This window comes from Branchiostoma lanceolatum, chromosome 8 (assembly GCF_035083965.1).
Source record: "Branchiostoma lanceolatum isolate klBraLanc5 chromosome 8, klBraLanc5.hap2, whole genome shotgun sequence".
NCBI lineage: Eukaryota > Metazoa > Chordata > Leptocardii > Amphioxiformes > Branchiostomatidae > Branchiostoma > Branchiostoma lanceolatum.
The window spans coordinates 21,227,605-21,253,876 of record NC_089729.1 but is presented as its reverse complement, the minus strand read 5'-3'; the positions used below and the strand labels follow the sequence as shown (position 1 = coordinate 21,253,876).

General features: G+C 41.2%; 1 protein-coding gene across 5 annotated transcripts in view; it reads left to right on the top strand.

Moving 5' to 3' along the window:
* LOC136439587 (unconventional myosin-XV-like) overlaps positions 1-26,272 on the top strand; it is a 111,977-nt gene that overhangs the window by 6,749 nt on the left and 78,956 nt on the right. For 2 of the 5 annotated variants that reach the window (XM_066435006.1, XM_066435005.1), the window contains exons 1-12: positions 4,770-5,727; positions 9,412-9,525; positions 10,263-10,345; positions 14,252-14,315; positions 14,953-15,065; positions 15,331-15,405; positions 17,658-17,757; positions 20,391-20,494; positions 21,491-21,554; positions 23,303-23,416; positions 23,832-23,993; positions 25,741-25,845. In XM_066435006.1, coding sequence (XP_066291103.1) covers positions 5,701-5,727; positions 9,412-9,525; positions 10,263-10,345; positions 14,252-14,315; positions 14,953-15,065; positions 15,331-15,405; positions 17,658-17,757; positions 20,391-20,494; positions 21,491-21,554; positions 23,303-23,416; positions 23,832-23,993; positions 25,741-25,845 — 1,125 coding nt within the window. In that variant the 5' untranslated portion in view covers positions 4,770-5,700. Of the gene's footprint in view, positions 1-4,769; positions 5,728-9,411; positions 9,526-10,262; positions 10,346-14,251; positions 14,316-14,952; positions 15,066-15,330; positions 15,406-17,657; positions 17,758-20,390; positions 20,495-21,490; positions 21,555-23,302; positions 23,417-23,831; positions 23,994-25,740; positions 25,846-26,272 lie in introns of those variants that run through there. The other 3 variants (XM_066435007.1, XM_066435010.1, XM_066435008.1) reach the window with 3 other exon arrangements.

Below are 26,272 nucleotides of genomic sequence, written 5' to 3'. Positions count from 1 at the left end.
CATCCAAGTCTAATATGCAGTATACACGGGACAAGGACTTTATGTGATGCTCTGGATACATTGTCTATGCAATTATGAATAGAAAGTATGCAGCAAATCTTAAGTATTTACTAGTTTTTGCATGTTACCCCTCTCGTTCCAAGATGAAAAGGAATGTCTGCCCGCCATGTTGGATTCTCATTGTTGTCGTTCATTTAGGTCCGCTAATACCTTTTTGTAGTTTGACAGATGACAGGACAGTATAACGGTGAATGCTGTTTGGGTCATAGTATAGCAAAATTGTATCGCAATCAACTAATAATAATTGTGCACAAAGTGTTTTTCAGCCTCAAATACAAGCACGTATTTGTTATCATGGAAACTAGCAGAGAAACATACAAAAACTGGTAAATATTTAGAAAATAAAGACTTGCTGCATATTTTTCTATTCATAATTACATAGACAATGTATCTAGAGCGTCACATAAAGTCCTTGTCCCTAGTACACTGCATATTTGACTCTGATGAGTTGGGGTGAGTTTGGGTGAGGTGTTTAGGCATACCAGTGCATTTATGATATTACATTGATATTTACAACGTTGTAAAAAAGACATTGTGCATCATCATGCCCAACTTAGCAAACGATATGCCAAGTTACACACCAATGCGACAATGGGATCGTGAGTTCTAGCTGCGAACATGAAACAAAAGCATTTCTAATACTCCCGTCAGGAGGTCATCCTCCTTCTCAGAGTAAAAATTGGACACACCAGCAAAAATCAAGGCGTACCACTATTATATAATAGTATTATGATTATAATTATAATAATAATAAGTTGGGAGCACAAGCAAAAGGCTTGGCATAGCAAGTAAATCTTCTATCAATCAGTATAAAGTAGAGTGGACTCATTCCTCAAGCTAACCACACTATCGCACCGCCATCATCCCTCAGTAAGACATCTAGAGCCAAATAGTTCCCGTTTAGAAATTTATTCAACCTGTCGGACTGGTTTTACCCTGCCGGCTTTCTCGATGACAGAATGCTAAATGACACAAGTTTGTGAAGTTCTCACTTTCATACCTTTCCAGTACTTTCGTTTTTGTATCTTTTGACCTGGACGTGCTATGGTCTTGATTTTCAGGTGGCTGATAGCTTGTGATGTAATAAAGAAGTGGTGTAGGTTTGGGCCCCCTTTCAGCTTGCTCTGGAACTGCAGGGGCGCTATTGTGAAGGAGAATAACTGAACAAAGGAACAACGGTTTTCCATGATATTAAGTATGCAGGTAGTTTAGACTGAGATGTACTTAATGAAGTGCAAATTATGCTAATTGGGACTTAATTTGCATAATTAATGAGTAAAATCTATATTTGCAGTGTTTTCCATAATGTGACTCAAATACATGTAACATATGTAGTTTATGGTAAGTAGAACATCAAGAGATAACAGTTATGCAAATGAATACATAATTTGGATAATTGATGCAAAAGCGCCACAATTCATCTAAATGGTAGATGATAGGTCTGTCAATATTGCGACATGTGTCAGTTGGTTAAGGGTGTTCATGACCATGCATATATTATGTAAATGTGTTAGTCATTTGCATAAACAGAATGGTTCATCGAGATATGAGGTCGCGGAACTCTTGTTCTTTATGTTATGTAAATCCTTATGTTCACCCCAGACTATTTGAAATTTTTTTTTACATTTTTTTTCCGCCCATGCAGTCGCTCCAATTTTTGTAGTGTTTGATGTCTAACTGAGTCGAAGGCTTTCTTGTAGTCGATAAAGGCCATAAAGAGCTGCGCATTACTTTCCCTTGCCTTTTCCATCAGTACCCTTAGGTTGAAGATCTGGTCCCTTGTGCCCACTCTCTTCCTAAAACACATCTGCCCCTCTGCAAACTCCTGCTCTGCCACTCTCTCCATATGCCGTAGGAGGATTCGGAGAAGGACCTTGCTGACATGGGATATTAGGGCTATAGTGCGGTGTTCCGAGCAGTCAATGGTACCGAGTACCTTGGGGATAGTGATGAAGACAGACTTCACCCAGTCAGATGACCATTGTCCAATCTCTACTATGACGTATATATAATGTATGTATGTATGTATGTAATACTATGTATGTATGTACAGTCAAACCTGCCCAAGGCAACCACAAGGGGACCGAGCAAAAACGGTCGCGATGGACAGGTGGTCACCATGAAGAGGATTCCACTCACAAAATGTTTCCAGGTTGAGGTGTGCTACAGTGTACTACGTAGATGGATGGAAAATCATGTGATTTTAGACAGCGTGACCCCCATCATCATCATTAGCTCCTTTACATCCTGCCGGACGATCAGTTCAGCGTCGGTGGACTCGTCGTGGGCGCCGAGTCCAGCTTTACTATCGTTGTAATATTTGTATACCGTTACATCATGTACAAATTTTCGTCATAATTTTGACTAAAAAACAATGTCTGCCTTGATGATCTCGCAGCGCCCTCCCGCATTCACACGTTACGTCAAATAATACACACGCACATACATGTATAAATCTAAGTTTAGGCCTAGGAAAAAGCCCTAGAAAAAAACTGCCGCCCCCAGCCTTCTTTTGGCTGGATAAATGGGGCAAAAAGTTTTCGATCTGACTGAGTGTGAAATGAAGGATGAAAATGGAATTCGAACATTCTGATATTGCCGCCGAGCTCACGACCACATCGAAAGGTACATGTAAGAATACAGCAGAATGTACAGCGTCGGCGATCATAAGCAAGCATCACCCAATAAAGGTTTGTGAGATTTATGGGAATAAAAAGAAAATAAGAATCTTAATTTTCATCAATAACGGGAGTATTAGAAGTAAAGGTTCATATACAGAAGCGTCATGCTTTAGAAAGGCCTGCGATTGGTTTGCCAAACCCCCGAAACCAAGATGGCGTCGGCAACCAACAACACAACATTTTGCCCGCTGCGAAGTCATTTTTCTGCGGAATATATAATTAGTAAGACACAGACCAATTTTTTGTGTGAATACAAGATATGGATAGAAACCACTGTGAAATCTGACTTTCTGACGCCATGCACCACGTAATCGTCTTGAAAATTTTAAGTTCAAACCGAACCAGAAGCTGTATTCTGTATAAGATCCATGGGCACAACAACATCGATACTAGGAAGTATTTTGTCCTGTTTAGTATAATTCACAAACCTTTTTATTTTCAATGTTAACAGTGTGAATGTTTTATTAAAGGCACTCAGAGCATTTTATGAGGCTTGAAAACTAGAAATATTCTAGTTGCTGTAATTTTTATGAAATTGACATAAAAAAACTACATGGTGATCTTTCAGTTTCACGTGCCTAGTGTATATAGACCAATACCATAGCCCCGCCCACCGCCGTCAAAACGTAGAAATGCAAAATTAAAACATAAAAATGCAAAAATTTGATGGACATGCAGTCACTCTCTCATTGGTCAAACCACTAATAGTGATGGACAGTCAGGATCAGTCTATTAGGGCTTGGATATTCTATCAGTTCTCACCACACAACGACATCGTATCTTTGCTCTTATAATGTCGATATGTGTAGGAATGACTAGAAATAGGAGTTTTTTATTGAAGCTTCAAGCCTCATAAAATGCTCTGGATGCCTTTAAAACATTCTATTGATAAATCGATGCTATTCCATAGATTTTTGTCCGTCAAGGTCTTAAAAACATTTCCATCATAGACAGCAAAATGCGATGTTATCACACGCTAGAAAAGGGTCGTCATGGGCAGAGATTGTGCTCTATGTGGTCCCAATTCGTGGCGGTCGCGGTCGCATTGGACAGGTGGTCGCCTTGGGCAGGCCGCTTAATGCTTGTGCCTATGGGGAAAATTTTCAGGACCGAGAAAAAACAGTCGCCATGGCCAGGTGTTCGCATTGAAGAGGTGGTCGCCTAGGCAGGTTTGACTGTATGTATGTACATGTATGTACATGTATGTATGTATATATGTACGTACGTACGTAACTATATGGATGGATGAATAGATGGCTGAATAGATGGATGTATATATATATCTATACATCCATATATATATATATATACAGTAGAATCCGCTTAACTGCACCACCCATTTGTCAGCGGTTTTGGTGCAATTATCCGGCTGGTGCAATTATGCAAAATTCCCAGCTTGACCGCACCACCATGTTTTTTTCTCTTCACAGGCTGGATAACGCCCCAGAGTCGAGACTTACTTGATCTTAGTAGCTAACGTAACAGTTCTTGCGCTACCATACCTAATATTGAGATCACAGTTCCAGTTTGATCAGTGACAGATCATTCTCCTTATAGCAGAGCCGAACCCGCGTACACCTCGTTCCGGCGAATATAGGAAGTTTCTACGACGCAGATTCAGCTCTGCTATCACGTCAGCACCGCACCACCAAAAGCGGCTGCTATGTCCACACACGCGTCTATAGCCATTGCCGAGTTGCTGTTTGGTTTCCGACTGAATGTGACGTAAAGACGCCGGTCTTTTATTATTGCAGCAGTATGTGACAATAGCGATGCCGAGTCACTTACAATGCAGTGAATGGGAACCGGGTTGGGATTTTGGGATTCGGTGCAATTAAATGGAGTGTGTGTTTACCCGAGGTGCAATTAAGTGGCTTCGTCTGTGTATATATATATATATATATATATATATATATATATATATATATATATATATATAGAGAGAGAGAGAGAGAGAGAGAGAGAGAGAGAGAGAGAGAGATAGAAATATATAGAAATATATAGATAGATAGATAGATGTGTGTCCTAGCTTTGCAGTGCCTCTCATGACTCATGAGGCCAATTCTAGCACGACAAGCTCTGCTGCAGAAAGTGCAGTGAAAGACTTCACTGACGTTTATCCCCTCAGTTCTGTTTTTCCTTCTATGTCTAGCTTCCGAGACTCGCTTCTCACGGGCAGCCCTGTATAGTTCCATGCCGGTGTGCACTACTGCTCTCCATCTACATCCTTATTCTGGGCAACACCCCTCTCCCCGCTCAATATGGCACGGTCCCTTATTGATTTTTTTCCAGTATGCTTTTCCGTAGATATCATGGAATCAATCCAATAACCAACATATCAGATTGATATGGCTTTTGAATCTGTTTTCAACATTGACTAAATAAGCTAAGTGAGATACATGTATATCCTTGCCCTTTTTGTAACGTTATAAGCTGGAAATTCTTCAGATGTCCAGACGTACGTAACATTACCCTGCCTGGTGCCCCAGGAAACATACTGTACAACAGACCAGGGTGTCAGGCCCCTCCTCTCTATTCACTTAATTTATTCTTCAGGCTGTGGCCATCAGTGATGTGCACTTTGTTACTATACTAAGGTATAATTGATGTTACACAGTCATGGGAACATGCTCAGAGATGCCATATAGATGTGGAAAATCTAACATCATTAGACTGATCGTACTTTGGCACCCATACTGTCCATTAAAGGCATAATGTTTTTAAATGCTAGCATTGTAAAGTGCAGTATTGCATCTCTAGAGCCTATTGTCATGCAAGGACATGGATTCTATTGTTGGAACATCCAAATCAATTACAGAGCTGCTTAGGTAAGGCGTGGCAGCACAATGGGCTGATGGGGTAATGAGTTTTTCAGTGACTGGTCAGAGAGGTGTACATACTGGTACACCCCACCCATCCTGCAGTCCTGTGGCATCGTGTATGGGTTACATCAGGCGTCATGTCGTCTTTGCTGGATACATCAAAGGTTAGCCCTCTTTTGCCATGGCAGTCTAAACATGGATGGCCTATATTTATCAATACATAGTGATTGGCTCATGCTACATGTATAACGTTATAGGGGATAATACATGTACAGTGTGTAGATATGTTGAAGGTTCAGTGAACAATATAGCCATTATGAAATGTGATGGACATCCAGACCACAAGTCAGTTTTAAGGAACATACTGTAAATCTTGAAATGTTCACAGTTGTTTTATTTTCAATTTTTTTTTGTGCTACGGTATTGTAAATTCTACCACAAATTTAAACAGCCATGAAAACCTCCTTTCAACGCTAAGTCTACAAAAATAGATGAATTCACAGTTGTTGGTCTATGGTCTATAAACATTCAGGTACCAGAATTCATTTTTCTTACAACATGATTTCATGTAGTACTGCAGTATTTGATATGTTATGCATTATTGTTCACATGTTTACTTGCCTTGAACAGTTTGATGTAAGATATACTGATTTTTTATTACTGTTGACAGTTGTATGATAATATTATATACTAATACTGTATATAGAAAACATTTGCTTTTTGTCTTACAGTTGGTGTAATGTTACTGTCAGCATTTTCATACTGATTTATGATAAAGAATACCATTAAAAAATGTCAAGCCTGAAGCTTTAAAAATGTCCCTTGAGACTGATTTCATCTTTAGATTGGGTGTGTCTACAGGTAACTTACATACATTTTGTATTGCTGTTAGTAAGGCCACACCAATTTAATAATGAAAATTTATTCATCCATTTTCAGCCTTGGTAACTAAATTCTCTTCTTACTTTGAGCCAAAAATTGACCAAGATCTTAAGCAATCATCCCATAGGACCACAATCATGCATAAAGTGCTTTTGTCACCAAGGATTATGTGACTAAAAAAACAACAGTTCCTGATTACAACCAACCAACCAACCATCATAAGTATTGTTAAATGAAGAAAGAAGTTTGTACAAAATATGCTGTACACCCTTTGGATGTTATTGAACATCAAATCTTATACCCTGTGGCCCGCCGATTACGGTGCCTGGACTCCCAGGGTACAAATCTTACAGTTCTTGATTTCTGCCGCCAGGTAATTTCTGTTCATGACGTCATAGTAAACACAGCAGTCGGGTCGGAACCTTAAGTACAGCGGCTCTCGAGAAGCAGAAAAGCTACAAAAATAAATGTATTTTAGGATGATTATGCACTGTTTGCTTATCAAAAGAATATTTTTCGCGAGTCGTGTTCCCAGCTTCCGAACCGACTGCCCTTTTTACTATGATGCCATGTGTGGAAATTAAGTTCATTACCTCGCTGCAGAAGTCAAGAACTAGAAGTATGATTTGTAAGATATTTAATAACATCAGAAGGGTGTTTATTTGGTGCATATATCTATGTTCATTGAATAATACTTTGCATATGATAAGAAAATGTATTTTTGTGTCATTTGATGCAAAATTCTCATCATGCAGGACACAAGGGTGTGGTTCACATAAAACTGCATGATTTTTAAAAATGGAGTATTTAGGGATTCTGAAAAGTTTGAACTGTAATTTCAAACACAAAAATTGGACTCACTCAAATTTTTGACTAAACGACACCAGTCTTTGTCAAGGAGTGAGCAATCGGGTATGCCTAAACACCTCAACCAAACTCAACTGAACTCAACCGAGTCGAAAATGCAGTGTACATGGGGCAGGGACATTTTTTGACGCTCTGGATACATTATATATGCACTTATGAATACAAAACAAGCAGCAAACTCTAAGTATTTACCAGTTTTTATAAGTTTCTCCGCTCGTTTCCAAGATAGAAGGAATTTGTGGCCGCCATATTGGATTTTCAATGAATACACACAACTTGCTTGTATTCGAGGCTGAAAAACACTTTCTGTATATTAGTTATTATGAGTGGATCACGATGAAAATGTAATAAGTACCCTTACCCACCATTTTATTGCCGTGAAAAAAGGTATAAAGAACTTCCCCATGCAGACCCCAACAGTGAAAATCCAATATGGCGGCCACAAATTCCTTCTATCTTGGAAACGAGCGGAGAAACTTATAAAAACTGGTAAATACTTAGAGTTTGCTGCTTGTTTTGTATTCATAAGTGCATATATAATGTATCCAGAGCGTCAAAAAATGTCCCTGCCTCATATACACTTCATTTTAGACTTGGTTGAGTTCCGTTGAGGTGTTTAGGCATACCGTGAGCAATCCACCGCTGGGATGACGTCACATTATGCAGATAGCACACATGACTCAGTGACCAGTGGATCATAAGTAGCGGAAAGTCTGTGGCGCCCGCTGTCTCTGTTGAGGGATGGTTGTAAGGCCCTGATGTAAATGGCTTCCTTGATTCCTCTTGCAAATTTAAGAAGTCAGGAAGAAGTGTCCTTGACAAAGACTGGTGCTGTACAGTGGAAAATTTGGGTAAGTCCAATTTTTTGTGCTGGAAATTACAGTTAAAACTTGTTTCAGAATGATCTCTACCAACACAGATGAACTTTCAAGCTATGGTGTTTGGGGATGTATGCTAGATGACATCAGTTATAACGAAAGAACACTGTCTGAAAAACTTCTGTAACCATGCATTCGAAGATGGTGACATCAAAAACTCTCTGTCCCTTATTGAAAAAGTCTGAGAGCGTTGTGGGAGAATTACACTACATGGTTGTTCGCTGGTTTATAAGACAAATGTCACATCCACTTCCTGCTATTTAACACAATTAAGACAAGACAACTTATTAAAATCTCTTTTGCTAACCCACAACTGGACTCAAAGTGTGATAATCATCAAAACTGTCTCTTTGTTGTTGCAACCTACAGCTCTGGCACTACGGTGTATTTTCCTGCTGACATAAGCATTACCCAGAATTCTGTTATTTAGCAGATGACAAACGTTTGTGAGGAATACTTTGCACTGTATGTCTATATGTTGTGTTTTTTCCACAAAGTTTGCTCCTATCCTAAAACAACTAGAAACACATAGACACAGTAGTATTGCCACAGCTACTACATCCTGTTAATGTCCCGTCCCGATGAATAATGCAAAAGTAGCCATGATGGGTCGTCTTTGAGTGACTTCCTGACGACTCTACAAAAGGGTTATTTTTTGCTTGGACGCCTTTATATATATCACATTAGCACTCTCTTCAAGCCAAGGAGGGAACAATAGCTGCTGTATAAAAGGTAATTAGCGGAAAAATGTTTGCACCTGTCCGAGATCATGGTCATTCTCGGTGTGACGGAGGTAGTTTCAAATTACAATATTATGGTGTCAGCATGACTAGAAAGAAAATGTAACATGTAGCATTTGTGCATAGGTAATCCATGACATTGATAGAATAACAGAAATGGAGGATGGTTCTGCTAGATTGCTTTCAATTAACTTGTATCGGAAAAATTCCGGTTACATGTGAACTAACGTTACAGGTAAAGTAAATAAGATTGACATGTATTTCCTGATAGCGTACTGTTAGTACCCCCATTCCACTAGGGTGGCGATCGCGACCTTGTTGCCACTGCCCTGTGACTGTGTGATTTGACGAATTTCATAGAAATAAAGGGGTTATAGCAATCCAGCAGCAGTCTAATAGCAGTCTATTAGAGTGGGTGACTAACTCTCATGCTGTCCATCTTATATCACTGCATTCATTTATTTTTACTATTCTAAATCAGCAGTCACCAGTATGGTTTGATGGTGGTGCAGGCTACCCACTACCTGGAGAAGTTCTTGGTTTCCTGGGAGTCAAATCTAACCAGCTGCAGATCAGAAATGTCCTGGATGAACAGGTACTCTTATTCTTCCATATACTATGTCAGCACTTGTATAATGTAACTGTGTTTGAAGGGATGTCCCTATAGCAGTACTGGTAGCAGCCTCACAGTTGAGATCCTGCTTACAATTAGTTGCCAACTGGGAGACCCCAGCTCAATCCTGGGTCAAGGCATCTCAGTTGGGGGCTGCACCTGCGTCTTTTGGAAAGGGCGTAAAATGGGAGTCCCATGTTTGAGGAGGTGCCTCAAGCAACCCCTCCTTGTGAAAATATAGTGTAATGCCCTAATACTGAAACAGCAAGGAAACTTTGAATGAAAGCTGAACTAGGCACTGCAAGAGTCTGAATGAACAAACGATTGCTGTTTTTAAGGAAATTTAGTTCACAGTTCAAGAGAAACCAAAAGATACTTATTAAAAGCCCTATAGTCTCTGTACTACTTCACAATTCACGACTCAAATAGCTGTTTGAAAATCGCACTGTAAGCGGCCGTCTGAGTCTAACCTTTGCTGCATAGCGTCACATGGTCAATCTGGGAGAATCTGCTGTAAGCTAAACAGTAAACCTGCATCAATGCGTTGAGGATTTCTGCACCCTTGTGCAGTTCATAAAACTACAACTTGTCAAAATAATCAAACCCTCTAAACTATTACTCCCCTAACTTCTGGTTTTGTGGAATGTGCAAGGCCACAGAAAATCTTTCTGTTCAAGCATGGATGTACGTTGACTTCCAAAGTCTTGTTCTGTTTTCAGATTTTCGTTGTGGAGACGGACAGCCCTTCTATTCGCCCCAGAAACAGGGACGAGGATGGGATGGCAAACATGATCAATCTGAGGTACAGTTCTTAATTGCAAACCATGTATTGCATCTTTGTTCAATGACATGTAGTAGCTTATACAACAGATTATAATGGTGTTCCACTTAACATTGCTTTTTGATGGGCGGGAAGGGAAGGAAAATTTGTGGTGGAGGTAAATCATGTCAGGTACAGACGATTTGGACTTAAATTACACCAGTGAGTGTAGGCTAAATGTTTCGAGCCCTTAATATGTTTGTACTGTTTAATGTCATGATATTTTAGGTTTTGGTGTTTAGTTATTACACTTCAAAACCTGCTGTACTTGTATTTCGGAAGATGATGCATGCATAATGTGTATGTTGTGTGGATATGATTTTATTCTGCTATTTCCTGAAATTTTGCATTTCTCTATTTAGTTGTATCCTGTTTCCTTGACTTTTCCCATCACTTGTACCTGCATGCACACCTGTACCTGCATGCACACCTCTACCTGCATACTCACCTGTATTTACAACTGTACATGCATACACACCTGTACCTGCATGCACAACTGTACCTGCATAAACACCTGTATCTGCGTGTACACCTATACCTGCATGCTCATCTATACCTGTATGCACACCTGTACCTGCATGCAGACATGTACCTGCATGTACACCTGTACCCACATGCACACCTATACCTGCATGCACACCTGTATCTGCATGCACACCTGTACCTGCATGCACACCTGTAGCTGCATGCACACCTGTAGCTGCATGCACACCTGTAGCTGCATGCTCACCTGTAGCTGCATGCACACCTGTAGCTGCATGCACACCTGTAGCTGCATGCACATCTGTACCTGCATGCACACCTGTACCCGCATACACACCTGTACCTGCATGCACACCTGTACCTGCATGCACACCTGCACCTACATGCACACCTGTATCTGCATGCACACTTGTACCTGCATCCTCACCTGTACCTGCATGCCCACCTGTACCCACACGCACACCTATACCTGCATGCACACCTGTATCTGCATGCACACCTGTACCTGCATGCACACCTGTACCTGCATGCTCACCTGTAGCTACATGCACACCTGTACCTGAATGCTCACCTGTATCTGCATGCACACCCGCACCTGCATGCACACCTGTATCTGCATGCATACCTGTACCTACATGCACACCTGTACCTGCATGCTCACCTGTAGCTGCATGCACACCTGTACCTGAATGCTCACCTGTATCTGCTTGCACACTTTCACCTGCATGCACATCTGTATCTGCATGCATACCTGTACCTGCATGCTCACCTGTACCTGCATGCTCACCTGTACCTGTAATTGCATGTGCACCTGTACGTCCATGTGCACATCTACATCTACATTCGTTAACCCCCAAATAGTCCCTTAAGGGGCAAAGTACGGGGGGTGGTAGTTGAGGTCCCGGGCTAAGGCGGGCAGGCCTCCAGCCTGGCACGGAATGACTCAATGGTGGGAGCCGCTCAACGATGGGAGCCGTCGCAACCGTGCCAGGCAGGGTGTTCCACTGAGGGATAGTGTGGGGAAAGAATGAGTGTTTATATGTATTGGTTCTTGCGTGAATGGTGTAAAACTTAAGGTCGTGGCTCCCCCGGTGCGCCCCTGGGCTGGTTTCAGCAAACTGTGTCTATATCAATATGGCGGTTAACAAGTTTGTAGAAGAAGGTGAGGCAGGCGTTCCTCCTCCTTTCAGAGAGAAGGGGCCACTGCAGGTCGTTGAGCATTTGTGTCACGCTGCTAGTCCGCCGGAAGTCATTTAGGGTCACATGGGCGGCCCTGCGCTGGACGGCCTCCACCGCCTGTATCCCTTTGATGGTGTACGGGTCCCAGACGATGGCACTATATTCCAAGTGGGGCCGCACCAGCGCTTTGTAGTAAGTGGCCTTGACCCTAGATGGAAAGTGGGTCAAATTGTGCTGAATGACCCCTAGAACCCTACCGGCTTTGCTAGTGGCGTGGTTGATATGGGTGTCCCACCGCAAATCGTCGGACAGTTGTACTCCAAGATAGGGGTGGAACTTGACACCGGTAAGGGCTTCTCCACAAAGGGAGTACTGGGTTAGGGTAGGGCAAATAATCGAACGTGTGAATCTACGGAGTTGGGGAGGTCATTAATGTACAGAAGGAATAGCAGAGGGCCTAACACTATACCCTGCGGAACTCCAGAGGTGACTCTGACAGCTTTAGATGTTCCGCTGTCAAAGACCACCCTCTGGGTTCTCTCTGTGAGGAAGGCCCTAAGCCAAGACTGAAGAAGGTCAGAAATGCTGTAGTGCTTGAGCTTGCTCAGCAGCTGCTCGTGGGGCACGGTGTCAAATGCCTTGCTAAAGTCAAGCACCGCAGCATCGACCTGTTATGGTCAAGATTCTTGGCCAAGTCTTGGAGGGTGAGTACCAGCTGGCTCTCACAGGACAGACCCTTCCTGAAACCGTGCTGCGCCGGGGACAGAATGCTGTGAGTGTCTAGATGTCTCATCATGTGGCTGTGCACGATGTGTTCGTAATAGTAGGCCCCGATAAAGATAGACTTACTGTTAGCCAGCTGGACCCGGACCCATGTCAGCTCGCAGGGACAGTTCGGTTCTGGGTGGTGGGTTGCTATAATGTTGTTCTTTACAGCAACAAGCACACCCCCTCCCCGGCTAGCTCGATCTCTCCTGAACACATTGTACGTGTCCGGACAGACTTCGCAGCTGCCCACTGCATGTGTCCAACCATGTCTCAGTGCCAACAACAATGTCTGGTTGCACAGCTTTGCAAAATGCATGCAGTTTAGGTACCTTGTTGAGAATGGATCGAAAGTTGACAGCACAGGTCCCGACTGGTTTGGTGTGTGTATGGTCACGAGGTGGCAGAGTAATGCTATGACCAAGAGGTGAAGATGTAGCAAGAGGAGAACCAATAGATCTTGCTGGACTGATGGATGCCATGTCTGTTGTCCAGCAAGGTGGTTAATGGGAGAGGACTGTTATAGGGCTTGTTAAGGATGTGAGATGTACCTTCATGCCTTGGAGTGAAGGGGGAGGGATGGTGGTCCGGACTTACGATTAGCAAAATGAAGTGAATGGTGAGTAAAATGGCGCCCAGGAGAAATGGTGTGGTGAACATGCCGACTTGACCTGCAGGGTTTCTTACCTACTCGGGAAGGAGGAGCGGCGCGCTGCTGGAGGGGAATTACATCATGAATCTTAGGGACACAAGAAGAATAAGATACTATAAAATGTGGAACGGCCTCACCGGTAGATGTCAAACGGCGTCCAGGCACAAGCGTGGGGAGGGGGCACTGTAGATGAAAAGCTAAACTATGAAAAGAACTAAAAATTCACAGCCCAGGGGTGTCCGGGGTCTACAAAAACTTACTAACTGCTGTTGTGGGTGGTTATTGAGGTGTATAACTGTAAAGTAGGGATTGGAGTGGAAGAAAATGAACTAAAAAGAGACTAAAAATACGTAGCTGTAAAGATGGCCTCCCGCCCGCCCGGTGACCTCTGCACCTGTACCTGCATGCACACCTGTACCTGCATACTCACCAGTTCCTGCATGCACACCTGTACCTGCATACTCACCTGTTCCTGCATGCACACCTGTACCTGCATACTCACCAGTTCCTGCATGCACACCTGTACCTGCATACTCACCAGTTCCTGCATGCACACCTGTACCTGCATACTCACCTGTTCCTGCATGCACACCTGTACCTGCATACTCACCAGTTCCTGCATGCACACCTGTACCTGAATACTCACCTGTTCCTGCATGCACACCTGTGCCTGAATACTCACCTGTTCCTGCATACATACCTGTACACACCTGTAGCTGCTGTGCACCTGCAAGACATTATCGGTAGTTTGTTTTTATTTTAATTTTATTTTTGCTGAACACATTAACTTGTTTCAAATTCACCTACAGGGAATTACATGAGGGCTCAGTCATCCTGAACTTGAAGAGAAGATTTGAAGAACATCAGATCTATGTAAGTATACTTTGGCAGGCAGATTGAATTCATGTGCTCCAGATCAGAAGTTTTTACAGCCTGTTAACACTGAAAGTTAAAAAGTCGTACCTGGATGATATTTTATAACTTTTTATGTGTTTCATGGACTCTTAATTCCCAGCAATCTATCAAATGAAAATATGCTTGCTTTCAAATATCTCCATTTAGAGTTTAGAGACTGAAAATCTGAATTGTTTCAGTCTATGACAGCTTGTGTCACATATACACCTGTTAAGTTAAAGGCGAACACTCTACCCACTAGGCCATTGCACCGGATGTACACCTGGGACCTCATTTATTTTGATTTATGATCAGAAGCCATAATTTCCTGTTCATCTGGAGACCTGTACAATGTACCTGACCATGTATCATTGGTCAGGGTAAGAATCTTAACTTTGTATTGAGCTTCCAAAACTGTCCTTTGGAGGAATTACAAATGATAGTAGAGACATTTGGATACTTGACACTCAAGACAAAATGGGCCACATTTCTTGAAATGCATGTAGTACTACATGTATGGTGCTTTCAAAGATGGCCTGAAATTAAGTGCATATTTCAGGGAAACATCATGTCTGTAGCACACTACCATAACAGTGTTTTGATTGTTCCACACCAGACATACATTGGCTCCATCCTGGTGGCACTGAACCCCTACAAACCATGTGACATCTATGGGGTTGATGTTGTTAAGGAATATCAGAAAGCCATGATCGGTGACAACCTGCCCCCGTAAGTCAGTAAGACATTTTTTCAAAGAAAACTTTCTGCCAATAATCATTGCCTACCTATGTAGTCAATTTGATACAGTAGCTGTATAGCTACAGTATTTTCCTCACTGCTATTTAATATACATGTAGCATCTACTCAGAGACTCCGCCATGTTTATGGCAATTTCTCAAGTGATACCAATTTAGTGCAACCCATATGTAGTTGTTTCCCAGTTACTGTCAATTTTATGTTTAGCAAATCTGATAGTTTTGCATCCATGTACTAGGCACTTGTTTGCAGTAGCCAACACTGCATTTCTCAAGATGGTCCGAACCGGCAAGAATCAAACTGTGGTTATAAGGTGAGTCTACATGAGTTTTAAAGAGTGGGCCTTTAAGACAGTATGCTAAAACTGTCATGACTTGTGCACTAATAGCCAAACTGTCATGTGCAATTTCAGCCTCCTACAATAACTGGAAGTGGGTCCAGCTATGAAATGAAAAAGCGCTATGCTTTGTCTTTGAACTGGTTTCAAAGACGGCGGACGAAGAAAGTTGCTGTATTTCGAAGAGACAACACTGAAGATCAAAATTAAACTCGCCGTTGGATGTAGTCGCCTAGAGATGTTCGTACAGTGACGATCAAATCAAAACTGATGATGTTGCCCTTGTGATCTTCAAACTTATAATTATATGCTGTGAAAAGGACGCTTGCATTGTATCCAAGCGTGAGAACCCCGAAGTGTTTACGTTGTTCGATTAACATTATAATTGCTATTTGACCACCGACATATATGGGCAATGGTTGCGTTATAATAATTGTTGGATGCGTGCGATACAATTACAATAGAAAGAAGTACTTGGAAATACTTGTTCAGACCTAACTGTAATAATATGCAACAAGAAGCATGATGAGGACAGTGCTGGCTCTCTAATTAACCAAAGGAAAATTCCATTCACGGGTTTTGCCCGCCGATAGATATATCCTGAAATTCTTCCCCTCGAGCAAATAAAACCAAATTGAAACATTTAGACTTACAAAATATATTCATTCCGAAATTTACATTAGACGCAGTGATTCATGACTGTGAATGGCTCTCTGCTATTTTACTTTATCTCACATGGCATATCCCCTATGGCCTCATCGAAATGAGGGTCGTATATAAGTTATTATATACCAAAAATATGTAGCAATCTGCGCCAAAGCATACTGTCACCTACTTTTTTGTGTATTTCTCACTGTGACCCTGCTAAACAAACATTGTAATCCGCAATGAAAACAAACATGGTGACTGGCCAGGGAACTATTGCCGATCGCCATTGAATTTCTAGTGATTCCTATAGATCCCAGGGTCATGTATACGTTATCTTATGCCAACGTATAGCAACCTGCGATGTTAACTTACCAAAGCATACTGTAATTCCGACATTTCACCTCCTTTTTTGTGTATTTCGCACTGTGACCCCACTAAACAAACATTGTAATCCGCAATGAAAACAAACATGGCGACTGGCAGGGGCGCGAACGCCGAACGCCATTTAGTAATTTCTAGTGATTTCTTGTTCCCTGGGCCATAAATATATAATTTCATGCCAAAATACAGCAACCTGTCATGTTTACTCATCAAAGCAAAGTGTATTCCAGTAGAATTTACCCTCCTTAATGAGTATTCCGGTGTATTCCGGTGTATTCCGGTGAATTCCAGTAAAAAGGCAGACCGTTTTAGTCCTTCCTTTTAAATTTCATTGAATTGAAATTTGTTCCATTTTTTAATGTATGTTAGGAAGATTTTGTGAATTTTAAGATGGTAAAGATATTTTTTGGAACAAAGTAACATTCTATGAACAGTCACAAATGAATTCATCAAAAAGATTACCTCCCCCCTACCTAATGGAATGGGTGAAGGCATGATTTGTTGTGAAATAAAGGCACCACAATATGAATGCAGCTATTCTTCCTGTGGTCCTTAAACAAATACATATACAAATCGATACAACATTACGCAATACTGTCCCACAATACATTAACACAGGATAAAGAAGTAAGAATAACTGGATAAAGAAGCTCGAAGATAACAGAAGAATATCAAGTTCATGCAACAACTGTCCTGTTCCAGAGGTGTGACATGCGGTACAGGAATCTTCTCTTCTCTGCATTCATTTTCGGTTTGGGTTTAATTGAGTTTGATGTTGCTGCCCTTCTTTGATACTGACTATTTTGTGACTGAAAGGTGAGTTGACGGTACTGGGTTTTCGGCATCTTAGTATGTACTCAGTGGATATGGAATACACCGTGTTGTATTTTATTATGTACTTAGTAGATACGGAATACACCATGTTGTATTTTATTTATGTCATGCTCACCAGAGAAAACACACATTTCAATGCGGAATGCGCCAGAAGTTGAGGGAGTTTTGTGTCCTTGAACAAGAAACTGTAACAACATTGATTAAAATCTTGACTGATTTACCATGCAATTGTGGCATCCTCTGGATTTTTGATGAAAAGTTACACGTATTATATTCCATGTCAAGATCTTTGCCAAAAGTTCATTTACACATGTTTACTTATTTTGCATGGATCACAAGTAAGTACTGTAATTTTTGTGTTTCAGTGGAGAGAGTGGAGCTGGGAAAACTGAAAGCACCAAGCTGATCGTGCAGTTCCTGGCTGCTAGCTGTAACAGCACCAACACATCACTCATCACGGAACAGGTGAGAGTAGAACAGGGCTGTCTCCAGGACCCGTCCTTCCATCTGCTTGTTGGGACAGAAAAAAATTCACCCCTTCCGTCCCAACAAACCTGAATTTCATGACATGAAAATATCTTTTCGTAAGCTTAGAATGACAGATTCAACAACGAAAATTGACAACTTTGGCATCCAAACAGCAATTTAATAATTTTTGCCTTTTCCTTCGCAACGCCCCAACTGTTCCAAGGCACGCGATAGAAAAACATGGCAGAGATCGTGGCACCCCACCCCCGCATATGGAGACGCATGGAGCTGATCATTGGCAGACATGCTTTTCGCGAGGCGCTTGTAACATAATGTGGGATGGTGGCGTGGCCGGCGTGGCGTCATCTTATCCTGCCTCAGTTGTGTCACTTATATAAATGGTTTATTTCAAATTCCAAATTTGATATCAATACACAATAGTTCCACCTCGCAGCCAAAGGCTGAATTAGGTGTAACTTATATATATATATTCCAATAGATTAAGAGATCGTAGGTGTGACATTAATTAAAATCAACAGACTAAATATGAATAAGACAACGAGAGATAAAATCTGCATCACAGGTGCGTTACAAATATAAGAAGGTAAGTAGCGCTATAGTAACATTCGGGTCTGTTATACATAATTATGTAAAGTAACTAGATGTACCATGTACAGGGTGTAAAAATTGACAGACATGACAACAAACAATGGTAGATTGGGCAAAGACATCATGAGTCAGGCATTGTGATTAGTTTTTTGAGATTGAGTTTAGCAACAGCACCATATAGGGGATAGCACTTGATCAGTATCTTTCAGTTCTGCAGAACACAGTATCAAGTTTGTGAGATGAACGGGTTGATCTGCCGCTGATATCAGTCCTTGAGGGGGGCAGTAGGTGGCTATACAGCTTTGATTGCTCGAGTGATTTGGCAAGGTTCAATGTTAGTCTTTCACGACGCTACTTGAGAGTTAGTAAGTCCAAAAGGGTACATGCGTTGGAATAGGAGGTGAAATCGTTCATAAATTTCGTTCATCTACGCTACCTAAGCAGAATTGCGGCCATACATGTAAATGCCGGCAAATCGCAGCAAATCACAGCGTAGGGGCTCAATTTCTTGGCCGAAAATCTTGTTTTCCTTTACGTATTTTCACTGGGTTTCTTTGATTGAGTCTTCAAAAAACAGGTTTTTAATGATATCAACGTATGTCAAAGGCTCCAATATCGATTGTTTGCAAGCATAACGATAGCAAGAAACAAAAGAGTGTGATTGTCCATGGTAGACGGCGTCGCCACGCCCGTAAGTACAATGCAAAGCCAAGATTGTGCTGTGTATCTCGATAATTATTTTCTGATTTCTCCGCAAAGTATGTGTGTAGCGGTCAGGATTTACTAGTCGGGAGTATCAATGCCGCTTGGCTATTAAAACTTCTGCGAATTCCAATTTTTCACTAGTTTTTTTCTACAAAAATACAAAGAAAAGAGTCTGACCCTAAATCTTATCATTTTGGGAGTGGCGCTGGGAATTTTGGGAGTGGCGCTGCACCCTTGCACGATTGCAGGGTGGGCCCTGGTTTCGCATTGCTGGGACTGCTGTCTTTCTCGATTCCAATCCGGTAACTTCTGTAGTTGTGTAATATCTATAGATTCAATGATTCTTCGTATATATAGTCTTTTGATAAATTGAGTACTCAGAAAAAGCTAAAAAATACTTCGGGCTGTATCCGGCTACGTAGCTTATTTGCAGGACTATAGTAAGGTTTGATTTTCATAAATTTTGAGTGCTGTTTTTGTCTTGCGCTCAGATCGGCTCTTCAAAATGTAAACAAAGGGCTGGGCTGGTTGTGTTTTGGGTGTAAGTGTGGTCAAATATTATGTGCTAGGTTTTGATGTGCTGCCAGCGGGCCCAGTTTTCTCAATGAAAATTTGCCTGTGAAAATGCGTGAAATAGCGTTTCAGAGGGTTTGAATTTCCAAAATTTCCTGGGGAGTATGCCCACGGAACCCCCTAGTTTGGCGAGCACCCCACACACACAACCTGGAGACAGCCCTGGAGTAGAACCTCCCTTCTGTGTAACACACAAGCTTTGTAGGCGTGCAACGTAGCAGCAAATGGTTATATTACACTGAACAACCTATCACACCTAACCTTAGCACACTTACATTGAATCTGTATGCGTTGATTAAAGCTATCTAGTGAGGATAGCTTTAATCAACGCAATGAGGTCCTACTGTAACAGTACTTGATGGTAATGAGTTCCACTTTATGATAGTTCTAAGTTCTAGGGAAAAATTAAATTCTGAACACTTCAATTCTGGGTTGATTACAACTCTGGTACTTGATTGTATGACATTCCAAGCTGGGTAGATCCTTATTTGTTGGTAAGTCCATTAGTCATTTTGTACAGCATTGTATGGACATTTTTCTTGACTGCAGATCTGTTTTCAGTTTGGTGACACTCAACTGAAAACAGTTTGTTCATAATCCAACCCTGCCATAATCTTCTCTTCCACCACTGACTCCGTCGAGCTCGCTCGGAGTGAATCCACCACAGCTACTGTTCTACTTCCTCCCCTTATCTTGCTTCTCTGTCAGCATATTCATATACAGGTCATTACTTATTTCCACAGATCCTGGAGGCCAACCCCTTGTTGGAATCTTTTGGAAATGCCAAGACAGTCAAGAATGACAACTCAAGCCGTTTTGGGAAATACCTGGAATTACAATACACAAAGTAAGTTCGTTTTATATCAATCTCACTGTGATGAAGAGGGCTACCAATAACTTAAGGCAGTTCTGCAATTTATTACTATTTTTGTCTGGAAACTTGTAGACTTTCTATTTTGCCTGTGAATCAGCACTGCTATACTCTAATACAAAATGTGGCAAACCATACATATTTGTAAACTTTTTATTTGCAAAACATAAATGAAAATTTTGCATGATACTTCTGTATGATACTGTATGCAGTGTATGGACTTATCTTGTGAAATCTCTTTGCCTCTGATGTACTTGATGTCAGCATGCTTTATGACATAAATTCATAATGCTCTGAAAACTAATCATCACATTTCAGAGCTAAATTCATGACTTAACAATTTCCTAAGTTCCAATAAACTGTTCTAAAAGAAAAAAGTGTTGTTGTCAGAAAGCAGGTCCTGGAGTTCCTACTTGTCTTATTGTGCTATTTGATCAACCGAGTAGCAAAAATGTCATTGTCAAAGAGTAGTCCTTCTTTAGCTAACAGTTTTCTAAATACATGATTATTTCCGGCTCTGGTAGAATATTCAAGGCACCCCTGGAAAGGGAAAGGGATCTCGAACCAGTTTAGCTCAAATGAACTCAATGAACAGATGAGCTACTCTTCCACTGGTCGTGACAGAGAAGACGGACGCTATGTACAGTATTTACAGGTTCATTGTACCGGGGAAATTCCCCTAGCTCTTTTCGACAAGCACAATGAACAGTGGACCACGGCTTAACGTCCCGTCCTAAGGACTGCGATCTTTAACGGTAGCGTGCATGTCGGGTGAGCGACACAGCCGGGATCGAACCCGGGGCTTCTAGTTCCAGAGGCAAGATCGCTAACCACTGGACTACGCACGCTACCTAAGCCAAATCATTTTTCCCTTGCTATAGAAATATCATAATGTAACAATAACTTGTACATGTCATGAACATGTATGAGTGGTATGTTGTATGATGGTATTTGACTCTTGTGCTCCCACAGTGGTGTCATCACAGGTGCAAAGACAACTGACTACCTACTGGAGAAGTCCAGGATCGTTAGTCAGGTAATTCATTTTACAGAAAAACATTTTCCAAGTACACATCAGATGTTTAGACAAGAGCCGAAGATGTTTAAGATAGTTGCCTTGAAGTTTAGTATTGTACCTGGATACCAGGAGAAAATGCAATCTGTTCCTACCCTAGACCTATAGGGCGTATTCACGTGACGTCATCACCCCTGCCCTCCGTGGGCGGCCATGTTGGTGCTCACCCTGCAGTGAAGTTTCTCGGTGTCCGACGCTCTCTAGATTTCCAAGGAATGCGAAGTCGTCTGATCGCTGTTTTATTATATGCAAAGAGTCTCCAGCCTTACATCCTTTTCGCTACAAAAATCCAAGTTCACCTACTGGAAATGACCCATTATCGACGAGCGAGGTTCCCCAGCAGCAAACATGGCCGCTAAACTGTTTACAGAGTACGCATAAAATCAGTTCACAGCATACAAGAGTTCCAAGGCCTGTAGCCACGTAGTACAGTGTCTTGAGTGTCGTGAGAAATTTTTTTGACAGGGAGTACGTTATGATCGGGAAAGTTCGACGTTGAAAGACCCCCAGGCTATGAATGAACGTATCTCAAGCAACGACTACACGGTGCCGCGACTGTGTTACACAATGGGCCTGTAACTTGCTTTTCGACCAGATACAAAAGGTTTCTATACACACACGTTGATTCTCAAACTTCAACTATTTACATCCGCTGTTCGTATGTCAGAAATCCACTTTTGTTTCAGTCGTTTAGTCCCTTCGTAATCGTATGTTCCCGCACGTAACACGAGAAACACAAAACCAATCTTACTGTTACCCGACCGGTGTGTGCTTTATCAGTCTCAATCCAACATCTGACCACGAGGTAAAACACCATGATTATGAGACAAAACGTTTTGAAGGGAAATTGTGAATGGCGTAGAAAACATCTGCCATTTATACAGAGAGTTCCATAGGGCTCCACTATCAAGTGAGCACCAACATGGCCGCCAGTGCTCGTTGCTAGGGGGAGGGTCACGTGACTGAATACGCCCTATAGACATCAAATGACTCTTCTCTTCTGAGCAGCTCTCGATCTGTGACCACAGTGCATTGAAATCACAATAATTATGGGAAGGAGGTCAGTGACAGGGTTTCTGTTTCTGTCTGTTTTTGTGTGTCCACATGTGCAGCTATAACTCGAGATCCTTTTGATGGATTTGTTTAAATTTTGATAATTTGGTAAAGTTATTGAGCTCTCAATGAAACATGGGAATTTGGGGTACCGTAGAAGTTTACGCCAAATTCAGGAAGATTAACAATGCTCAGGTTTAGAAACTGTCATATTCGCAACTTTTGCATATTTTGCAACATGTGTGGAACCTTCCCCTTACCCCAGTGTAACTCTTGAAGAATATTGAAGTTTGAATACTCTTTACAAATACTTTTGGTTGCATTTTATGGTACATTCATTTCAAACACATTTGTTATGGTCAGTGCCATATCAAACATGATATTGTAAGAAAATTTAATGAAGGATTATAGTTCTGGCATGGGTTACCCATGTTCAAAAGAAGTTGGACAGGTGCAGTCTTCCTACATCCTATTTTTCACCACTTCCTTGACCTCTTTTGATACATTTCCCAGATGTGATGGGAGGAACAACTAGAGCTGTTTGTTTATTCTGGTAAAAAAGGCTTGCTGGCTCGTAACCAGTATCAAATGGGGGCTCAGTATTATTGGTTGACTTCTTTTGGAAATGATATACTGTAAAGTTTTGTTAACTGCAGGCTCCATACGAGAGGAACTATCACATTTTCTATGAGATGCTGGCTGGTATGACAGAAGCAGACAAGAACAAGTATGGCCTGCAACAGGCGCAGTCTTACTATTACCTGAACCAGGTAAGGAACAGTCAACATCTGTCACCAAGTTATAATCAATCCAGGATACTTTGTTCCCATGTTTTCTACAGGTACATGTAGCTAAGACATTTTTTTCCAAAATCACAAACGATGCACAAAAGCTATAAAAGAGAAACTGATACGAAAATGGGCATATGACTTTCAGAGATGTGTATTATTAATTATATATTGTGTAATTTCAGCTTCCAAATATAATCAGAAATAATTGAACAGGTCATAATTGATGAATGGGTCCTACAAGTCATAATTAAACAGGTCATAATTGAACCTTGAAAAGTTTTGAGATTATATTCTAGGACATATGTAGAATGTATCTTTAATGTTGCAGCTGTAGCAGATCCCAGGTTCACAGTGTGATGTCTATGAACATTATTACATTGTATGTCTATGACAGGGAGGCAATCCCACTATCCTATCCAAGAATGATGGTGAGGACTTCACTGGTATCCTGGCTGCATTAGATGTGCTGGGTTTCACTGCAGATGAGACAGATACCGTGTTCTGTATAGTGGCTGCAGTTCTTCATCTTGGCAATGTCTATTTTGGCAGAAATGAGGTAAGAATGTAAGACTTAATTTTGTAAGACTTTTGTAAGACTGTAACCAAGGAGTCTTTGCAGCCCGAGACTTTTTCAACTTAGTATACCTTTGTTCCAGTCACAGGACTATTATTTCTACACAGCACGTTGTGGTAACGAAGGTCAAGTTTGAATATGGTTCAACTGGCGTTTTCCAACAGTACTGTAGCAAACTTTGCATGTCTTTTTGTTTGTATGGAGGCAACAAACCTGATGAAAATGTTGATGGATCTTCACAATTTTTGGTAGTGGGAACAGAGGTCAAGTTCGGAAATGGTTCACCTGGCATTTTCCGTCTGTACTTCGGCGGGCTGTGTATGTATGTGTGTTTGTATTTAGACAACATAACTCGAGAAGCTGTTGATGGTTCTGTATGATATTTAGTGGAGATACTAATCATGCAAATCAGAAGCTAATTTGCACAATTAGTGTTTATAAATCCCCTGTATTTTATAATAAAACTTTCAAACATGTGACATATGTAACTGAAAAAGAGAAAGATATGGATAGATATCAATAATGCAAATAGCTACCTAACAAAAGTAGGTCATGTAAGCCGATGGGCCACTGCACCACTGCTAGTTACTGAAAATTCACATTTTATTTTAAATTTACTATGTCCATCCAAATGTGTATGGAATAAAGATTTATTCTATTCATATTCATTTACTGTACCATTTCATCATCACTTTCAACTTACAACACTGCAAATATCAAACCTTTGTGGCCCATATAATATCAAAATACTCATATTTTTTCATAAGGCCACACCAACTTGATTTTATGGATGACATCCTCTGGAGACCCCAAAAGTAATGCGCGCGGGCGAAAAAAAAGAATATCCAACACACAAAAAATGCTGCTAAACCACAGGACTACTAGTACAAAGCTGGTATTGCGAATTGAGCCACAGAACACAGTTTATTTGTAGGAGGTACATGTAGGTTGTCTTGTTCATCATAGCAGACTCAGCGCAAGTGATTGATTTTTAATATATTGAAGAAGTATACTATTAGAAGGTATTTGGCTCCAAGGACTGTGGATGATATATGACTGTGATGAGAATATTCATATACACCCATAAGGGCAGTTTCAACATACATGGCATTGAACTCCATATTAAGCATTCCATGGTTTACGCTCACAAATCTCACTGTGAGACCTCTGCCAATCCCTCAAATCATATCCCATGTCTCTCATTATTGCAAAAGAAACGTGTGAGAGCCACTCTGGATAGGTCATGTTTGAAATTGTCTGGGCGATACTCGCTGGCCGCCGTGATCCTCTCGTACAACTGTGCAAACGCAAAATCCCCCTAGCCAACATCGATGGCATACCAGTCCACGAATACGCCCCAGTTTTCCGATAAGCCGGCACAATGCTAGCCTTTTGCGGCAATCTAAGTCAGCAAGTTCCGGAGTTCCGTGTAGCCTTGGAGGAGGTGATTTTTATTTTTTTTTGACATCAGACGAAAATCAATGCGCGCGCGGATGTCATCCATAAGATTAAGTTGGTGTGGCCTAACCAGTTGTAACATATATCAACACACTAGATACATTGTACATCTACTAGTCCTGGACCACCAAATAATTTTTTAAAAGTTTAAGATAAAGGCATTCTCCATAATAAGCCTTGATTATTTGGCAAAGGTAATATGTTCATGGAACTTAAGTCTGTTCATGATTTACCCACTTTCTCATCTTGTAAAATGACAATGGTCTTACAGGAAGAAATAGCAACAGTGATTAGCCAATCAGAGTTGAGGGTAGCAGCAGAGCTTTTGCAGCTGCCCTTTGATGGACTTCATTCTGCAGTCACAGCAAAACTAACGGTTGGTGTTACATGTACAATCATGTAGATCTTATGTAGATAAAGCTAACAGGTAACAACACTGTTTGCTTTCCTCACTTATACCTGTATGATTGTGTATAGACCTAGATTGGTGTTTGTGCTGCTGAATGTCAGAATAAGGGGTGGTAAGGCCTTCTTGCCTCTTTGACCAACTACATGTAGGTTTTAATTATTTACTTCTGTCCCCAAACCTCACAGTTCATCACTAATAGTCTACCAGACTAACGAGCAGCCTTTTCATTGATGAGGATAGTTAAAGATTATTGATTGATTGATTGAGGTGTGGATGTGGAAACATGTTGCAGCTGTTATCTACAAACCACAAATTTTGTACAATTGCAGAAATGATTTTCATACTCATATACAGCTATATACTGATTAGTTGCCAACAGCTTTCAACTTGGGAA